Source organism: Physella acuta, unplaced genomic scaffold (assembly GCF_028476545.2).
Source record: "Physella acuta isolate Inbredline_101_S28 unplaced genomic scaffold, ASM2847654v3 ptg000205l, whole genome shotgun sequence".
In the NCBI taxonomy this organism is placed as follows: Eukaryota; Metazoa; Mollusca; class Gastropoda; family Physidae; genus Physella; species Physella acuta.
In genome coordinates, this window is record NW_026731724.1 from 385470 (window position 1) to 403646 (window position 18177).

At 39.3% G+C, this 18177-nt stretch overlaps 2 protein-coding genes across 4 annotated transcripts in view; one reads left to right on the forward strand and one right to left on the reverse strand.

The window, feature by feature from the left end:
* Positions 1-943: 943 nt before the first annotated feature.
* LOC131937269 (rho GTPase-activating protein 19) lies at positions 944-18065 on the reverse strand. Its single transcript, XM_059294562.1, has 10 exons — positions 17891-18065; positions 14098-14334; positions 9562-9654; positions 9252-9464; positions 8298-8605; positions 4104-4208; positions 3731-3973; positions 3510-3620; positions 2063-2551; positions 944-1855 (listed from the first exon to the last, which is right to left on the reverse strand). The coding sequence occupies exons 1-10, from the start codon at positions 17904-17906 to the stop codon at positions 1787-1789; spliced, it is 1884 nt and encodes a 627-aa protein (XP_059150545.1). The 5' UTR covers positions 17907-18065; the 3' UTR covers positions 944-1786.
* LOC131937268 (anaphase-promoting complex subunit 4) overlaps positions 15880-18177 on the forward strand; it is a 106793-nt gene continuing 104495 nt past the window's right edge. For 2 of the 3 annotated variants that reach the window (XM_059294554.1, XM_059294560.1), the window contains exon 1: positions 15882-15935. The gene's annotated coding sequence lies outside the window, so the exon portion shown is untranslated. Of the gene's footprint in view, positions 15936-18177 lie in introns of all 3 variants that reach the window. The other variant, XM_059294561.1, reaches the window with a different exon arrangement.

An 18177-nucleotide genomic window follows, 5' to 3' on the forward strand; every position in this document is an offset into this window, starting at 1 on the left:
TAGGTCAGCTTAAGTTAGGCCTATCAGATAATGCAAAATAGCTAACATTTCAAGAGTAATCTTTTCACTGGCCACTATCTGCCATTGTTATTTACACAAGGGGATCTAATGCTACAGCTTAAAAAGTCTTAAGCCCCTACTCACACAAAGAAAACAAAGTAAAAATAAAACTTGAACTGTTTATTTATTATAAAGGTATATAGAAGATAAATACACGACACATGAGAGTGGAAAATGGAATGGCAAGGGATGTCACTGCTGCTCACTGTAAAACAAGTGGCAGAAAGATGGCAACAAGCTACATTTAAGATCAGAGAGCTAGATACAAGAAGAGAGAGGGAGGGAGGGAGGGAGGGAGGGAGAGAGAGGGAGGGAGGGAGAGTGAGGTGAAGATGTGAAGTTTATATGATAACAGAGATATAAAGATACAGGAGAAAAGATGTTGCAGATCTAAAGATACAGGGAGATTGTATTGCTGAGAACAGATACATCAGTAAATAAAATAAACATATAAACAATTCTTGGCAGCAAGGATTTAAAATCTCTTGTACCAGAGCAACATGACAAATTATGTACAAACATTGAGTTCAATTAACTTATTGATGTAGTAGTATACAATGGAATAATAAAACAAGACTGACAATAGTACTAATATTACCCGTGGCCAATCCGGCTGCTCGGCTATAAATATTGGTAATACTTTCAGTGAGTATTTTAAAAATGGATTAAGCATTTAGTCAATTACACATGAAATGATCAAATCTAAATGGCATTCTCTTTGTTATCCTGTGAGAGAAATGTCCCTGACTGACGACATAATGAAGAGTAGTTGTCAGACAAGTGATACAACATAGTTTAACAATAGCATAAAATCACACCATTTTAAAATAAACAAAATAAATAAATCTCATTGAGTCAACTGTTGACTTAAAGCAATCAACACTTGGAAATGGAAAATTATGAGCAGATTGTTTTTCTATACAAAAATGTTTGAGCATACAAGTGCATTTACTGAACCTCCGACTCCTAAGTATTTGCAGTAGTTGAACTTAAAAGTTAATACTGATTGTTTTAAAATGCACAACTTTGGTTTTTAAACTGCTAATTGTTTCATTCCATTTAACAAATGGTTAGATTGTCAAAGGGAGACAATACAACTTAAGCTTTAAAGTCATAATTATCATATTTACAGAATACAAACAAGACAACTTGTTATAGAATTAAAATAATAATAATAAAAAAACAACATACATTTGTACAATATTAACAATATCAGATTCATTGCAACTAATCACAGCATAATTTACACAGCAAAATTTTTTGTTTGGTTTCAGTGATTGAAGAAATATGTAGTTATTTTCTTCAGCCAAGTCAATGCCATTTAAATATTTTTCCAAACCAATTTTATTAGGTCACTTTTAGCTGCTGAGATAATTAGATAATCCTTAAGCAGCTAGATAAACCACAATAAATCACTCAACCAATAATGCACACATGTGGTTGATTGTATCAAGTTTAGACATATTTGTCCATGATTCTGTTGTTGCTTTTAATAAAATGTTGCAGGGATTGAAAGAATCGTCTCCCCTCGTATCCACAGTACTGTTGAATTTAAAGCTTAGAATAATGATGGCACTTAAAGAGAATTATTTACATTTGACAGCCTGTGCAACTACTTCCTTATTGCAAAATGTAAAAAATATCCTTAGAATCTGCAATTTTTTATTGCTGTTATCACAGTTTGTATCTTCTAGATATCTTGGTGTCTTGATGTGTTCCAACAGGTTTAAATAGATGTTTCTAATGTGTTGTTAGCTTGGGCCATCTGTAAGAAGGCTCTTGGCATCACAGGAGTCTAGAAAAGGAGAAAAAACAAAATGTAAAATTAATAATTTTGTGACAAAAAGATAAGATTTAACTTATACAGATTTAAGTTAAGCAGGCGATTGAAATAGAAAAATATATCAAGTAAAAAAATCTCTGAACTAATAAGGCTATTTGAAACCTGGGTAAAGGAGTTGAATATGCAACTTAATTGAAGAAGGTCAGGTTAGTTACTCACCCCAGGTGTTTTACAAGATCTGAATTCCACCCGCGACATGTGTTTCTGGAAGTGTTTGCTGGGTGTGGTTGGTGTTCTCTTCTTGTATGGGCTCCTGTAGTTAGGCACGTATGTGATCTCATTCTCTGACTGATGAACTAGATAAGACGGGCTCAACTGTTTGGCCAGTGACAAAGGAAGAGGCCCCAGCTTCTGGCCCATGTACCTGACAGGGGAGGCTGTGTTAGATGGTGTGTGTTTGGGTGTACCAAAACTTTCCCTCAGAGATGCTGTGCTGTTGGACTTCTTGAGAGCAGCAGCAGCGGGAACATTTTCCTTGTCTTCTGTGATGTTCAGCAGGGGGGAGTTCCTGCATTCCTGTTTGGGTGGGGAGCAGCCTGGTGCATCAGTTTGTGTGGAGCTGCGCTTGTGCTGGGGCCGAGAGATGCGGAAGTTGAGCTTTGGTGTGGTGGGGGATGTCAGCAAATCTGTCATGGCAGGAGTCAAGGACTGGTGGAGAAAATAGAATAGGTCAGAACTCTGTACAGCATATTTTACATTACTTAACTTACATGGGTGTATGTATATACAAGAGAAGATTCTATCATTACATCAATATATAATTAAATGGCAAGTCAACTGAGGTTTAAATTTCAATTTAAAAAATGCCTTACGCTAATTAGAATATTTTATGAAATTAAAAGATTAAAACCACCACTAAATTGAAAAAGATTTCTATGAAAAGCAGTCTAAAAAGTTAGTAGCATTGTACTACAAAATTATAGAAATGTGTATTTTTAAAATATAGATGCAGTGCATAAGTTTCTAAATAAAGCAAACATCAAATATTATATTGAATGAGAAAACATTGTTGCTCGAGTTTTTCTCATATTGCTGTGCAATTGTTAGTATCAAGCTTGAAATGAAATCAAATAAAAAAATCCTGAAAATGTTTAAATAAGCAGCCAACAAGAAAGAGAAAGTGCAGCTACGACTACAAGCAGGCCACCAGCAGGTTCTAGCTGAGAGAAAACGAACGTCTTACAGTACGGTGTAAGTTGTAGAAGTCCAGTCTCATCCTGAGAGGACCAAGTGTGCTGGGTGAGCAGTTGACCACTGCCACCTTATCAAAGTTTTTGTAAGAACCCTAAAACACAGAGCAGTCCCTTCATACATACCCCATCAAATACAACCTCAGTTACTAACTTTAAGTATAAAAATGAACTATGCAAGAGGACTGATGTAGAGATAAAAAGTGAAAAAGTGGTATTGGAGATGAATGACGATGAATAGGAAATGTTACAAAGTAAGGTTTATGAAGAAAAAAAAAAACTAACAAGAAAAAGCAAATGGCAATGAAAATGGAGAAAAACTGCAGTAGTTTGTAGAGTTAGAACACTGATAACTAACATTTTTAGTCCACAGCAAAGTAAAACGAAATAAGATGTAATCAATTCTTGTTACTTACTTTAACTTCATCATAGGATGATGCAGATGTAGATGAGGATGCTGATGAAGTACTAAGTCTAGAAATCTCTGCGTTTTTGTTCTTGGAACGGCCCATGGATGGAAATCTTTTCTAGAGACATTAAGAAAATGTTGAATACAAAATCTACTCTAACGTACTGATAAACAGACACTATTAAAAACACAAGGGGTTATGTTGTAAGGTACAGCTTGTTTAATTACCTTAATGGATGCACTGATAGATTTACTGCGTTTGTGTTTTTTTGTGGAAGACGTTGGTGTGGTAGTTGCCTTCAAGATTTGTTTCTTCAGCCTGATGTTGTGTGGTGTGTCTGGCAGAGACTGGACATGAGCAAACAGACTTTCCAGCTCAGCCTGGGTGTTGCCAGCTATGTCATCACACCTTGACCTCTCTCTGTCCAGGTAGCACACATTGGTGTTCAATGTCCTGCTGCTCAATGATTTCTGAAAGATTGGGTAGTAAAACACAATGTTATTTTAAAGTTTTTTCCATGATCGATTAGTATTTTATATAATTTTAAATTAATTATTCTGTTACCTTAATTTGCAAAACATTTTAGTTTTTTTTTTTTACCTTGTTGCGATAATGATCAGATAATGCATCTTCGTCATCTGTTGGTGATTCTTTATCTAGCCGATTCCAGTAATTGGCCAAATCTATGATTAGTTCTTTGGGTGCCTAAAAATAAATAGAACCAACACTGTGTTATCTAGAAGTGTGAGTCATCGCTACATGTTTAAAGGTGTGTGTGGATTGTATATTTAAAAAAATATGAACAAATACAAAGACAAATAATTGTAGCAATGAAACATTAAATGAGAGCAGAGCTAATCTTGAAACCAGCACTGGTAACACCTGTCATGACGAACCTAATTCTACCGGTGACCACCCCCTGTCAAGCCTCAAGAAAGCTGACAAATCTCAGCTGACCCTTGGACAACCCCAGCTAGGAATAAATTACTTCCCCTTGAGAAGGTGTGTCAAGGTCTCAGAAAGGTCAGCAAATAGCTTTATTCAAACGCTTGACCGCATAGTATCAGAGTTTGCTCCCCTGCCCAGCAGGTCAGCAGAACAAACATGGCCAATAATCACGGAATTTTTTTTACCAGGCAAAGGGACACAACTAGGGAGAGTTTACTATATCTTAAACATCTTTTCTTAATATTGGCAATATTAAGATATTAGCAATATTAATAATAATGAAAATAATACAAGTCAATAATTAAAAATAAAATTGCATAAAAGAAGATGCTAATTAAGAAATGTATTACCCATGGGCGGCTATATAATGATGTGTAAATAATTACCTCCCCTAGATGTGGAAGGAAACAAGTAAAGTGTGTGTGGGGGGGGGGGGGGGGGGGGGGGCGCTGACCCATTAAATGTTATCGCCATTAGTTACATTGAATCATTGGTGATAACAATGACACGGGCCGAGCGAGATAACAGCCGAAATGAGGCTAAGAGTCCTGTAATTAAAGGCTTAGGTTTCCTAATTGCAGGCCATTACCGCCCTATCAAGTATGTACCATAGTGACCCACACCATGCGTTCTATGGCTATGTAACGCTCGTGTTGTGAGTGACACCTGGTCAAGTTGAGCCTCACAAAACATTTGGGGGCTAGAACAGAATCGTAGCAAGGCCTGCGTGAATTCACTCGGCTGGGCTGGCTTAATGCAGCGTACAATATATTCAACCACATCTGAATGCTCAAGGGGTTGACACTAATCAGAAGCGAGGGCGGTAATCCCAAAGTTTTTCTACAAGAGACGGACATTTTCTTCAGACTTCACGGTTGAAGAGATTTGATTGTGGAACACTGAGAAACGGTCAAGCTGACCTCGGCGCTCAACAAAAGAGAGGCTTAAGGAGAATCAGTATTGCCATGGTGACCGAGGGGAGGGGGCGGGGAGAAAGATTTCAAGTAGGGTGCCTGTTACGTCAGCGCTCCAAAAGTTGTGACCGTTACTCCAGTTTGTGTGACGTGTCACCCGTTACACTTGTGCTCAGGGCAGGGGACGGAGTGGACGATGTTTCAAGGCATCATCTTCAACCTCCCCCGCCTTCACACACACAGTTCAGGGGTCTGCAGTTAATTAAAACGGCTATTTTATTTCTGCTTTAACAGAAACAAATCGACAAACAAATACTTTTAAACGTAAATTTCTCCCTCTTTTTTTCCATACACAGTAACGACAAGAGAAAATCAGCACACGATATTAACCACCTGATTGTATCTTTTTGCTTCGTGGAATGGCGCCACCAACGCAACGTAAAGAATTTGCAAGAGCATTAAATAGGAACCCGATGTCTGCTTTAAACTTGAAAAGTGTGTGTAGTGATTTAGAGATTGTTATAAAGCAAGTAATGATTATACAGATATGTCTCAGGCAGTGCTGATTTAACGACTTAATGTAGGTTCTGGTCATATAACAGCTTTAATGTCGCTGTGTTAGGTGTACGAGTCGACGGGGACTATGCCAGCTATGTTTTACCCCTTGTTTTATGTGGCGCCATCCATGTGACAAACCTGACCACGGCCCACTTTGACCATTCGTTATCGGTCCATTCATCACCGTGGGCGGCGACTAGAATTACACGGACACGCTATTAGCGAGACTCCAGGATAAAAGTATAGAGGGGGGAGGTGGGGGGTTCAGTCATTTAGTTTGATGTAAAGACCGTTTCTTTGAACTCGACAAGAATACGTTAATTTATAATCTATAAAATGATATAACCTTTTGTAAAGTAAAACATTTAAGTGGAGCAAAAAGAAAGCGTAAAAACAAGGTTGCTTGGTGAAGCCGCCAATGGCCATAGGAGGGGGTCAGGACACAATGGGATTTATGTACAAAGGGGAGACCAGCTTCGCTCCACTACCGCTAGACGGCGCTATCTAATCATCAATGCCGTTGTATCGGTTCAAGGCGGCGTCCATCAAAATGTATTGTCTAACTGGTCCGCTGGCTGACCAGCGCTATAATTTGCATAGTTCAGTGAAAAGGGCTTTTATGAAGGTGTGGTTTCTCTGGTCTTTAGAAACTGTTGGGCAGGTGAGACCTAGTTCAATTTAGCCACAGGGGGCAACTTGCTCTAACTGATGTGGAGTGGTCAGTTTAACTAGGTTGGTAGCCTATAGTATGGGTGTAGGGTAGTGGACAGTTTACTGGGTTGGTCTTGCTATGTGTAGGTTGGTTTAGTGTAGGTGTAGGGTAGTGGTCAGTTTACTAGGTTGGTATTGCTATGTGTAGGTTGGTAGCCTATACTATAGGTGTAGGGTAGTGGTCAGTTTACTGGGTTGGTCTTGCTATGTGTAGGTTGGTATAGAATGGGTGTTGGGTAGTGGTCAGTTTACTGGGTTGGTCTTGCTATGTGTAGGTTGGTATAGAATGGGTGTTGGGTAGTGGTCGGTTTAACTAGGTTGGTCTTCCTATGTGTAGGTTGGTATAGAATGGGTGTAGGGTAGTGGTCAGTTTAACTAGGTTGGTCTTCCTATGTGTAGGTTGGTATAGAATGGGTGTAGGGTAGTGGTCAGTTTAACTAGGTTAGTAGCCTATACTATAGGTGTAGGGTAGTGGTCAGTTTAACTAGGTTGGTCTTCCTATATATAGGTTGGTATAGAATGGGTGTAGTGGTCAAGTCTAGGCAGTGCACACATGATAAATTAGATTGTAAGTCAATTAATGTTAATTTAAGTCTAAAAAGTGCACATGTTAGGCTACACCTATACTATACACACATAGTTTATTTTCAAGCTACATTGGTAATGCCAGTAAATGTTAGGTATGTTTTGTGTGTAAATGTGTCTGTTATGTTTCACATAAGAAACAAGGAAATGTATTAGAAAGACCAAGAATTATTTTTACTGATAATGGTAAAAATATTGTATCACTGAATAAAAAACTATTTTTGTTTCAACTAAAACCTCTTAATGTTTAAAAGCTGAAGTAACCCCACCTAGGGGAGTGTGTTATAAGCTACAGTAACCCCACCTAGGGGTGTCTGTTATAAAATACAGTAACCCCACCTAGGGGTGTGTTATAAGCTACAGTAACCCCACCTAGGGGTGTGTTATAAGCTACAGTAACCCCACCTAGGGGTGTCTGTTATAAAATACAGTAACCCCACCTAAGGATGTGTGTTATAAGCTACAGTAACACCACCTAGGGGTGTGTGTTATAAGCTACAGTAACCCCACCTAGGGGTGTGTTATAAGCTACAGTAACCCCACCTAGGGGTGTGTTATAAGCTACAGTAACCCCACCTAGGGGTGTGTTATAAGCTACAGTAACCCCACCTAGGGGTGTCTGTTATAAAATACAGTAACCCCACCTAGGGGTGTGTTATAAGCTACAGTAACTACACCTAGGGGTGTGTGTTATAAAATACAGTAACCCCACCTAGGGGTGTGTTATAAGCTACAGTAACCCCACCTAGGGGTGTGTGTTATAAGCTACAGTAACTACACCTAGGGGTGTGTGTTATAAAATACAGTAACCCCACCTAGGGGTGTGTTATAAGCTACAGTAACCCCACTTAGGAGTGTGTTATAAGCTACACTAACCCCACCTAGGGGTGTGTTATAAGCTACAGTAAACCCCACCTAGGGGTGTCTGTTATAAGCTACAGTAACCCCACCTAGGGGTGTGTGTTATAAGCTACAGTAACCCCACATAGGGGTGTAAGAAAACAAATGCTCCTGCCTACACATGACAGGGCCTACAAATAAAGACGAGGATAAAGAGGACTGGTAGAGGACTAGTTACCTGGAAGAGTTCGTGTGCATTCTCAATCATAAAGGCAACTGCAGGCTCAGTCTGTGCCACAATGCTGCACACCTCAGTGGCGTCCACTTTTCTGTTGAGGAAGAAGATGGGGGCAAAGATTGTTCCAAGGGTTGCAGGGGTCATCTTGGTCTCTGCACACTCTGCCACCTGGTGGAGGAGGGTCACCACATGCCTGGTCATCTTCTGGGCAGGACGGGGCATCAGCAGCATCAGGAGCTGCAGGGCAGACAACTTCTTTTTGGTGTACCTGGCCACCTCTTCTGGTAGGGTGGCATGTTTGCCTAGACCTGTGTAGACATCAGACATAGGGTTAACATGAGAACATTTGTTGTATTGGTTAATAAATGTCAAGAATTGACAGTGGGAGATTGTGCTGAATTAGAGGTTGTGCTGAATTAGAGGCTGTGCTGAATTAGAGGTTGTGCTGAATTAGAGGTTGTGCTGAATTAGAGGTTGTGCTGAATTAGAGGTTGTGCTGAATTAGAGGTTGTGCTGAATTAGAGGTTGTGCTGAATTAGAGGTTGTGCTGAATTAGAAGTTGTGCTGAATTAGAAGTTGTGCTGAATTAGAGGTTGTGCTGAATTAGAGGTTGTGCTGAATTAGAGGTTGTGCTGAATTAGAGGTTGTGCTGAATTAGAGGTTGTGCTGAATTAGAGGTTGTGCTGAATTAGAGGTTGTGCTGAATTAGAGGTTGTGCTGAATTAGAAGTTGTGCTGAATTAGAGGTTGTGCTGAATTAGAGGTTGTGCTGAATTAGAGGTTGTGCTGAATTAGAGGTTGTGCTGAATTAGAGGTTGTGCTGAATTAGAGGTTGTGCTGAATTAGAGGTTGTGCTGAATTAGAGGTTGTGCTGAATTAGAAGTTGTGCTGAATTAGAAGTTGTGCTGAATTAGAGGTTGTGCTGAATTAGAGGTTGTGCTGAATCAAACAGTACCTGCTACTTGTCTGTGAGCTTCCATGTGGCGCTCTGTCAGCAGTGGCTCAGGCAGGTCTCTGAGAAACTCTTTGAGAACCCCTGCAACATCATAGGGGGTGTAAATCTGTGGGTCAATGTCAAGGGAAGGTCCTTGGGCCACCAGCATCTCTCTCAGTGTGTTCATTCTAGCACAGTTACCAGGTTTTCGGAAAATGCCTTCTTTACACACATCTAAAGAATAGATCAATATGTGGTTAAAAAAAATAAGCAAATCAACATTGATCAGATATATACTGAGGAGATGAACATAAGAAAAATGTTTACTTACTAGCATCAGTCTTCAAAAATTTCAACAGAGGCATCATCAGACAGACACCTTCATCTGTCAGTGGAGAACCAAACAAACCCATGGGAGTTTTATCTGCAGAAAAATAGAACAATTTGGTTATAAACTGCCTAGAAAAATAGAACAATTTAGTTATAAACTGCCTTTCTGTTTATCACAAAAACTTAAAAAAAAAAAAAACACCAAAAGGAGGGAGGGGGGAGGTATAGGTATTGTAGAACAATTTCAGCTGAGCGCAGCACATAGTCACATAGCTACTAAAAATGTTTAGAGCATACAACATTGAAAAGCTAATTGTAATTGTGGCTAATGGGCGTTTTGTTGGAGAAAGTAAAAACAGCAAGCTAAGGGAGATAACCACAAAATAGTTAGAACTAAAAGTCTGACTGTGGAATAAAACCTAAAACTCCCATACATGCTTAGTATCAGGGGTCAAGGCGACAGGTTAACCAGCCAAACAATGGCAGCAGTGCAGGGCCCAACCCATTGTCACTTGGAAACAACTGGGTGGTCACCAGGTCAAAGGTCAGACAGTAGAATAATGGCCACCGAAACCTTTTGGTCTTGTATGGAAGGTGATGCTGTTTCGTGTGAGCCAGTGGGTTACAGCAGGAAGGTCAACAAGAAATGTAATATCAGTAATAGATGCCAAAGTTGAGGGCAACTATTCAAAATCATTACAATTTTGCTATGGAGGGGGTTAGTAGTTTAACTCACTACTTTCTCTGCTATTAGATGGTAGATTGGTGGTTAAACTTTAATTAAATTCACTTAGGTGTTTGGGCTATTAGGTGGTAGATTGGTTGTTTAATTAAATTCACTTAGATGATTTGGGCTATTAGGTGGTAGACTGGTTCTTTAATTAAATTCACTAAGGTGTCTAGGCTATGAGATCGTAGACTGGTTGTGTAACTTTAATTAAATTCCCTCAGGTATCTAGGTTGGTAGTTTAATGAGATGGAGTCGGTGGGTCAACACAATCCTTACAAGCTCTAACATCAAGGCTATGACTGGAGGCCATCGGTTGTTCAACCTTGAAACACAACGGTCCCCGCTATTACCTATCTATTGACACGATGCCACAAAGCTTCTACACAGACCGAGCCACATCAAACAGATAGAGTCAGAGAGAAAGAGCTGCCTTAACATGTGTAGTTGCAGCCATCTCGCTAGACATGGACCGCAGGGGCGTGGGTCAAGGTGGGTCAAGTCCGTAAAATGTAAACATTTCATGTGCGAACTACCCATTTTGTTTAACAAATTTAAAAGCTCCTAGCATCTTTTTTCTTCAACTAGTCGTCAGTAATTGTGAACTAAAGAAAACAGCTGTAGGGAGAATGGTGACTTGTGTGGAGAAGTGCCTGTGGCTATGTAAACACCTAGACAACTTGGTAGAGGCCAGAGAATGGTCTATTGTTTCATTGGTTCACGCCTGGCAGTTACGTCACGGACAAACATCGCACATAGAAGGAAATATGCGTGGGAAAATGGGATCCAACTGAAGGCCTTGACTAGACAAAGGCCATGACAAGATACAAACCTGGCAGTTACGTCACGGACAAACATCGCACATAGAAGGAAATAAGCGTGGGAAAATGGGATCCAACTGAAGGCCTTGACTAGACAAAGACCATGACAAGATACAAAACTTAATGGAGAAAGTTTTGTTGGTTGCAATTTTAAAAAAAAACCACCATTCCACATGCTCAAACGGCGAGGTAGAAAATATGGTACTATGTGAGGGTGCTTTCCTCCCCCCTCCCTCTCACTCCTTTTATGCATGCCAAATCCACAGGGAGGGGGTTGAACAACTGCTAAATACATCAGGGAATGGACATGATTGGTTTTATATGCGCCTAATCGGTCGTTGATGGCGAGATGCCAGAGATTTATCTCTACGGAAATTCCCGGACGACCGATGGACACGGATAGTTTATGGGTTCATGCCAGCCTAGTGCCAAACTTGGCTGGAGCACGAGAACGAGGCTACGAGATGGATAGTTGGGCGGAACGATGGAAACTACGGATGCGTGTAGTCACGCATGACATATTTTCAACCTAGACGCTGCTTGGGTTGATCTGATTTGATACTGATTTTTGTCTGTGTGCTCAAAACATCTCATGCGTACACGTGTACGAGAGTGATAGATGAATCGGTGCGACTAAAAGGGGTTTGGTCATACTAGATCGGTGACTTAAAGGGGTTTGGTCATACTAGATCGGTACGACTTAAAGGGGTTTGGTCATACTAGATCGGTGCGACTAAAAGGGGTTTGGTCATACTAGATCGGTGACTTAAAGGGGTTTGGTCATACTAGATCGGTACGACTTAAAGGGGTTTGGTCATACTAGATCGGTGACTTAAAGGGGTTTGGTCATACTAGATCGGTGCGACTTAAAGGGGTTTGGTCATACTAGATCGGTGCGACTTAAAGGGGTTTGGTCATACTAGATCGGTGCGACTTAAAGGGGTTTGGTCATACTAGATCGGTGCGACTTAAAGGGGTTTGGTCATACTAGATCGGTACGACTTAAAGGGGTTTGGTCATACTAGATCGGTGCGACTTAAAGGGGTTTGGTCATACTAGATCGGTACGACTTAAAGGGGTTTGGTCATACTAGATCGGTGCGACTTAAAGGGGTTTGGTCATACTAGATCGGTGCGACTTAAAGGGGTTTGGTCATACTAGATCGGTGACTTAAAGGGGTTTGGTCATACTAGATCGGTGCGACTTAAAGGGGTTTGGTCATACTAGATCGGTGCGACTTAAAGGGGTTTGGTCATACTAGATCGGTACGACTTAAAGGGGTTTGGTCATACTAGATCGGTGCGACTTAAAGGGGTTTGGTCATACTAGATCGGTGCGACTTAAAGGGGTTTGGTCATACTAGATCGGTGACTTAAAGAGGTTTGGTCATACTAGATCGGTGACTTAAAGGGGTTTGGTCATACTAGATCGGTGCGACTTAAAGGGGTTTGGTCATACTAGATCGGTGCGACTTAAAGGGGTTTGGTCATACTAGATCGGTGCGACTTAAAGGGGTTTGGTCATACTAGATCGGTGCGACTTAAAGGGGTTTGGTCATACTAGATCGGTGACTTAAAGGGGTTTGGTCATACTAGATCCTCCTGCGGTGTGGTCGTAAGAAGATTAGTGTGGGCACATTATCAGATAGGGTCTAATTACAACTGTGAGGTGACAACCGATAATCTGGCTTACAACTATAAATAGCCCGGATTAGGATCAAGCGGCGGTGCGGAGTTGTAAACCTGACGTTACGTGAGTATTGCGTCAGGGCAATAAAACATCAAGGGGACGCGGCGGTTGTGCCGGTCCTGTGAATATAACAGAGGCTGGCCGCGGTGTAATCTCGTTACATACAACACAGCGAGCCGACCAGGCTTTCCCCTCCCGTGACTGTCTGGCCAACTGGATGTTAAAAAACTGGCCGGACATGCCGCCCAACACAGTAAAGGCCGTGTGGAAACATTACGTTTTATCACTGGCTTGTGGGTTAACGCTGGTCTTCGATTGATAGATACTATACATAGGCCTATGTCCATACATATATACCAGGTAGAAATAAAAACTCGGCAGTCTCAACATTAACATTTCAGCAAATTGTTTAAAATTTGTAATTAAAGTAAATTGTTAATTGTTTCCCCAATTAGAAGTGATTTGTAATTACAGTCCACGAGACGAACACGCGCCCCAGTTTTCAAGCACATAGCAAGAGGTCTGCGGCAACTTTGGCTAAAGGCGCGGGTCATAAAGGCGAAGACGTGGTGACCCGGACAATAGCATTCAGCTGTGATACGGCGATACAAAGGTCAGATTGCTCCAGATGACCTAACAATTGGGGAGGGGAGAGGAGGAGATTATCTGCGGGCAAACTACGATCGTATACATTCAAAGGTTTTGTTTGAATAGAACAATTGATTTCAGCCTAGAGGAGAAATGTCGCGTGCCGGGAAAAAAGTCAAGACAAGTGTTGATGTCGTTAAAAGTCAAGAGTAGAAGGAGCTTTTGTTCAAGTTTAGCTTTTGATATGGTCGTTGTAGGCCAGGTGACGATAAATTACTGAGGCTTGCTGGCTGTATCTTGCTTGTAGTCTTTGAGGGGGACGGGGGAGGCAGGGCAGGTTCCAAACTCGTTTTGTACACAGGGCAAGATCAATTTATATACCATATGGGGTACTTAAAATACACAGGGCAAGATCAATTTATATACCATATTAGGTCCTTAAACTACACAGGACAAGATTAATTGTAGAAGATATTGGTCCTATATTGGGTCCTTAAACTACACAGGACAAGATCAATTTCAGAAGATACTTACTATATTGGATCCTTCAACCACACATGACAAGACCAATTTTAGATGCTATATACTATATTGGGTCCTTAAAATACACAGGACAAAATCATATCTTTCCGCTTTATGAACTATATTGGCTTCACCTTCTACAGCTTCAAATCATGAAAGTACTAAAATTGAACATTAAACACTGACTGACCTTTTCTCTTAAAGACCGCCACAGATGCCAGAGGTTTCTTCTTCTTGTCGTGTTCTTCCTCTGAGAGAAGAAGCTCCAGCTTGTCATCACTTAAATCCAAGAGAAATGCCAGATGCATTTGGCACATCTCCTGGAACTTTTCAGGAACACACTTGAGTGTCCGCGACACATATTTGTCCTCCAAGTACTGGAGCTGTCTGCGTGTCAGACATTCCATTTTGGACAGCAGTAACTTGTCTAGAAAAAGAATTCAAAGAACATAACTAAAGCATTGGTATAAACATAAGGCAGTATATTGTACGCTCACTTGCGGACTAAGTAGGTTAATGACAACATTATTAAGAGAACTAAGTATATCCCATCAACCATAGCCGATACGATGTCAGTGTTTGCTTATTAAACGTAATAATAGAGATCATGTGATGTTTTTAAAATCAATGAGAAAACTCCCAATGTTTCCCTTATTTCACTTACATGTACGCATCTTTAAACTAGACGGCCCCACGACTCGACCATCTATTCTATGCACTCACTACACTACACACACAGATCGTAAATCTCCGGCTATCGCTGGGTCCAACAAGCAATTGATAAACGTGAATGTCTTGTACACCGTGCTCTCGGCCCACCCCTGCCCCACATCAACTTGGCATCATCAATCCTTATCAGTACTACGCCCATAGAGATGGGCAGCAATCTAATTAACAATGATGCGTAAAGCTCAGGGGAGTGTGCGAGGGGGACGGGGGGTAGTGCTAAGGGTAGGGGGTACGGCTGGCGGGTTCAAAACGATTGTTTGTGTTCCTTATTTCAACTTTTTTTCCCCACCAAAATACGGTATTATGTGTATAGTTAGTAGATATTTTAGGCCCTAACTATATTTAAATATATTAGAGAAAATTAGATGCAATTGATTGAAAAGATATTCCAGTCGCTTCTAATCAGTCTGCTAATAGTCGAAGTTGATTTTATAATTAGAACTGTGGTTAAAACGTTGAAAGTCTAATATAAATTCATGATTATTACTTGTGACTAAAATAGAGTCTTTAGGTCCAACCTCAAATTTATACACAGTTGTAAGTTAGAACCCCCTCCGCAATTTTGTGTGACGTAATTAATTGACAACTCATAAGAATGCATCGCATAAGCTTAGGTGAAATCACTATTATGGATCACAAACAAATAAGCTAAGACCTACAAAGTCTCCGAGTTTTCTTTCAGTAAGAGAAAATAAAAAATACACAGGTCAGTGTTAGAATGAACTAGATTTATGAGGCCCGCTGATATGGCTGTAAGCCCGATTCTTTGCTACAAATCTAAGCAATGAAAACTATTCCAACTGACGGTTTATACTTAGGATAAAAAAGACATACCGATGAACTTGCTAAATAAGAAACTCTTAGCAGTGAGATTCCAAAGTTAGCATGAAATATCCAAATCAATAGTTATTGAATTTCACAGTATATCCAGATATTTAATAAGCAAACTTCTTACAAATTTAATTTGAAAACAGAAATATGTTTAGTAATCCTTCATGTGTAGCATTAGAAATCTTGTAATATACACTGAAAACAAGTGAAGTACTCCAGGAAATGTATGAACATGTATATGTGTACGGGAGCCAAGTCATAGACCCGTACAGCTGATTTCTCAAGTGCTGTATCATACGGCAAGGCCGGGTTTATATATTGGGTCAATCGGGTCATGTGGTCATCAGCTGACGGCGTTTGACAGGTTGCGCATGTAAGCGATACTATTGTGGTCAAGAATTTAGGGTGTGGTTTCGGGGCTTGACCACGCCCGGCGACCAATAGACAGACGTTCTGCCATGTCGCAAGGTAATTGAATACATTAAATAAATAAAATGTTATCAATAGACTTGGTCAAAATGGGATGTTGAAATCTACCGTAGTCAATCTATTTTGCCAACTTTTAAAAATATAAATTTCGTCGGCCAATGGTCGCATTCGAAGCAAAATTTGTATTAAAAAGTGGCATTGCATATCGTTCTAAAATAGTCTTATAATAATACTATAGGGGCCCTACATTTATCGTTTCAATTAAGTTAGATTTTGGCTTAGTCTACTTACTTCCATTTCCATATAAAGACCTTTAAAATAGAGATCATTTTTACTTATTACTATGGATAAAACTAATAAAAGAATGGGTACTTTTAATATTAATGTAGGCCTATAAATTTATGTCCTGATCACGAAAATAGTCTGAAGCTAGTAGATTTGATTTTAATGGAAAATAAAACACCAATCCATATAGATCTAAATCTACATATAGGCCTACATTTCTAATGTGTTAAGATTTAAAATATTGAGTGGACATAAAAGATGCACTGGATTTTTATTTTATAATGTAATTATGAAAACAATTTTGAACATAATAAAATGAAATAAGCAAATAATATGCCTTGGGTGTTATAACTTATTGTAACTTATATTCAAGGCATTAATAAGTAAAACTCTTAGTCTTAATAGTAACACACAAGTGACAATGTATGTGTAGATCTAGATCTATGTAGTATGTAGGTCTACCAGGATAGTGGTTGGCCTATAGATAATGTACTCTTAACACAGAATACAGACTAGACCTTTAGATCTAATTTCATACAGATTTTTGTTTGGATCTAAAATATAGATTATCTAGATCTATATCTAGTTACTAAGATCTAGATATCTAATTATCTAGATCTAGTCTAGTGAGCCTAATAAATTAAGTAGTACTAGATCTAGAGTCTAGAGATATCCTTCCTGTGGACCCTTGTGGAGTGGAGCATATAGATCTATGTACTATGTAATATGTATTAATATGTAAGGCACTAGAATCTAGATCTGTATAATAAGATTCTAATTATAGATTCTAGACCTAGAATCTAGTCTAGATCTAATTTTCTAGACCAAAAGTTTTGTATTTTATTAAACCAAACTTAGGCATCAGCTTAATAATAGATCTTTTAGATGACACTACAGTCTAGTATAGATTTAGACTGACTAGACTAGCTAGACCTAGATTAGATCTAGATCTAAATCAAGAGAATCTCTTGATCTAGAATATATAGTTCTATATGCCATCTAGATTCTAGATGGCCTATAGAACTATAGATCTCTAGATCTAGAATCTAGTCATATAGATAGGGGCTAGTTACACTAGTATTTACTAGAAATAGATCTAGACTCTAGATATAGAATAGTCTAGTGAGTCTAGTGTCTAGATCTAGAACTCTAGACTAGATTCTAGATCTAGAAGTCTAGATCTATTCTAAATCTAGATCTAGATCTAAATCTAGATCTAGATCTCTAGATAATATATCTAGATCTAGTCTAGATCTCTAGATCATAGATCTAGATTCTAGACTTGGACTGACTTGTGTGTCTTAGACTAGACGTCTAGATTCTAGATCTAGAGATTCTACAAAAAGTTATAATAAAAAGCATAATTCAGAATTAATTCATTCTGTTTGATTCATCAGACCATTGACTATGTCTCATCAATCATCATAGTGAGCCAGTCAAAATGGACGGGCAAATTTGTCACAAAATATGAAAATAAATCTCCCATAGTCCATAACTTCTTAGTTCTTAGCCAAGCATTTGCTAGGCTAAGATGAACTTACACTAGAATCTAGTCTAGATTCTAGATCTAGATTAGATCTGATATAGATTCTAGAATCTAGAGATAAAGAGTAAGAACACTAGGCCTAAGCCTAAGATGTAAGAAGTTGTTATGGCTAGGCCTAGCGGTAGCGGCATTTCATATCGAACGATGGCTAAGTCACACATACCTGATTCTCTGTTCATAGCTTCGATTAGGATTCAAATTATTAATAATTTCACCTTTAATTTAGAACTATGATTAAAACAATGATTATTATTAGAAAGATATCAATATCACATTGATAAAATAGATATTTCAAATCCAAACACTAGGCTATGCATTAGCTGACCCAATTTGTGTTAAATTCGCCGCTGTGTTATGTTTGATTTGTAACGGGATTCGTGATTGGCTAAAAAATATTCTTTTAGAACAACACTGCTACCTATTGGATAATGAAAATGCAGTACTGCGCAA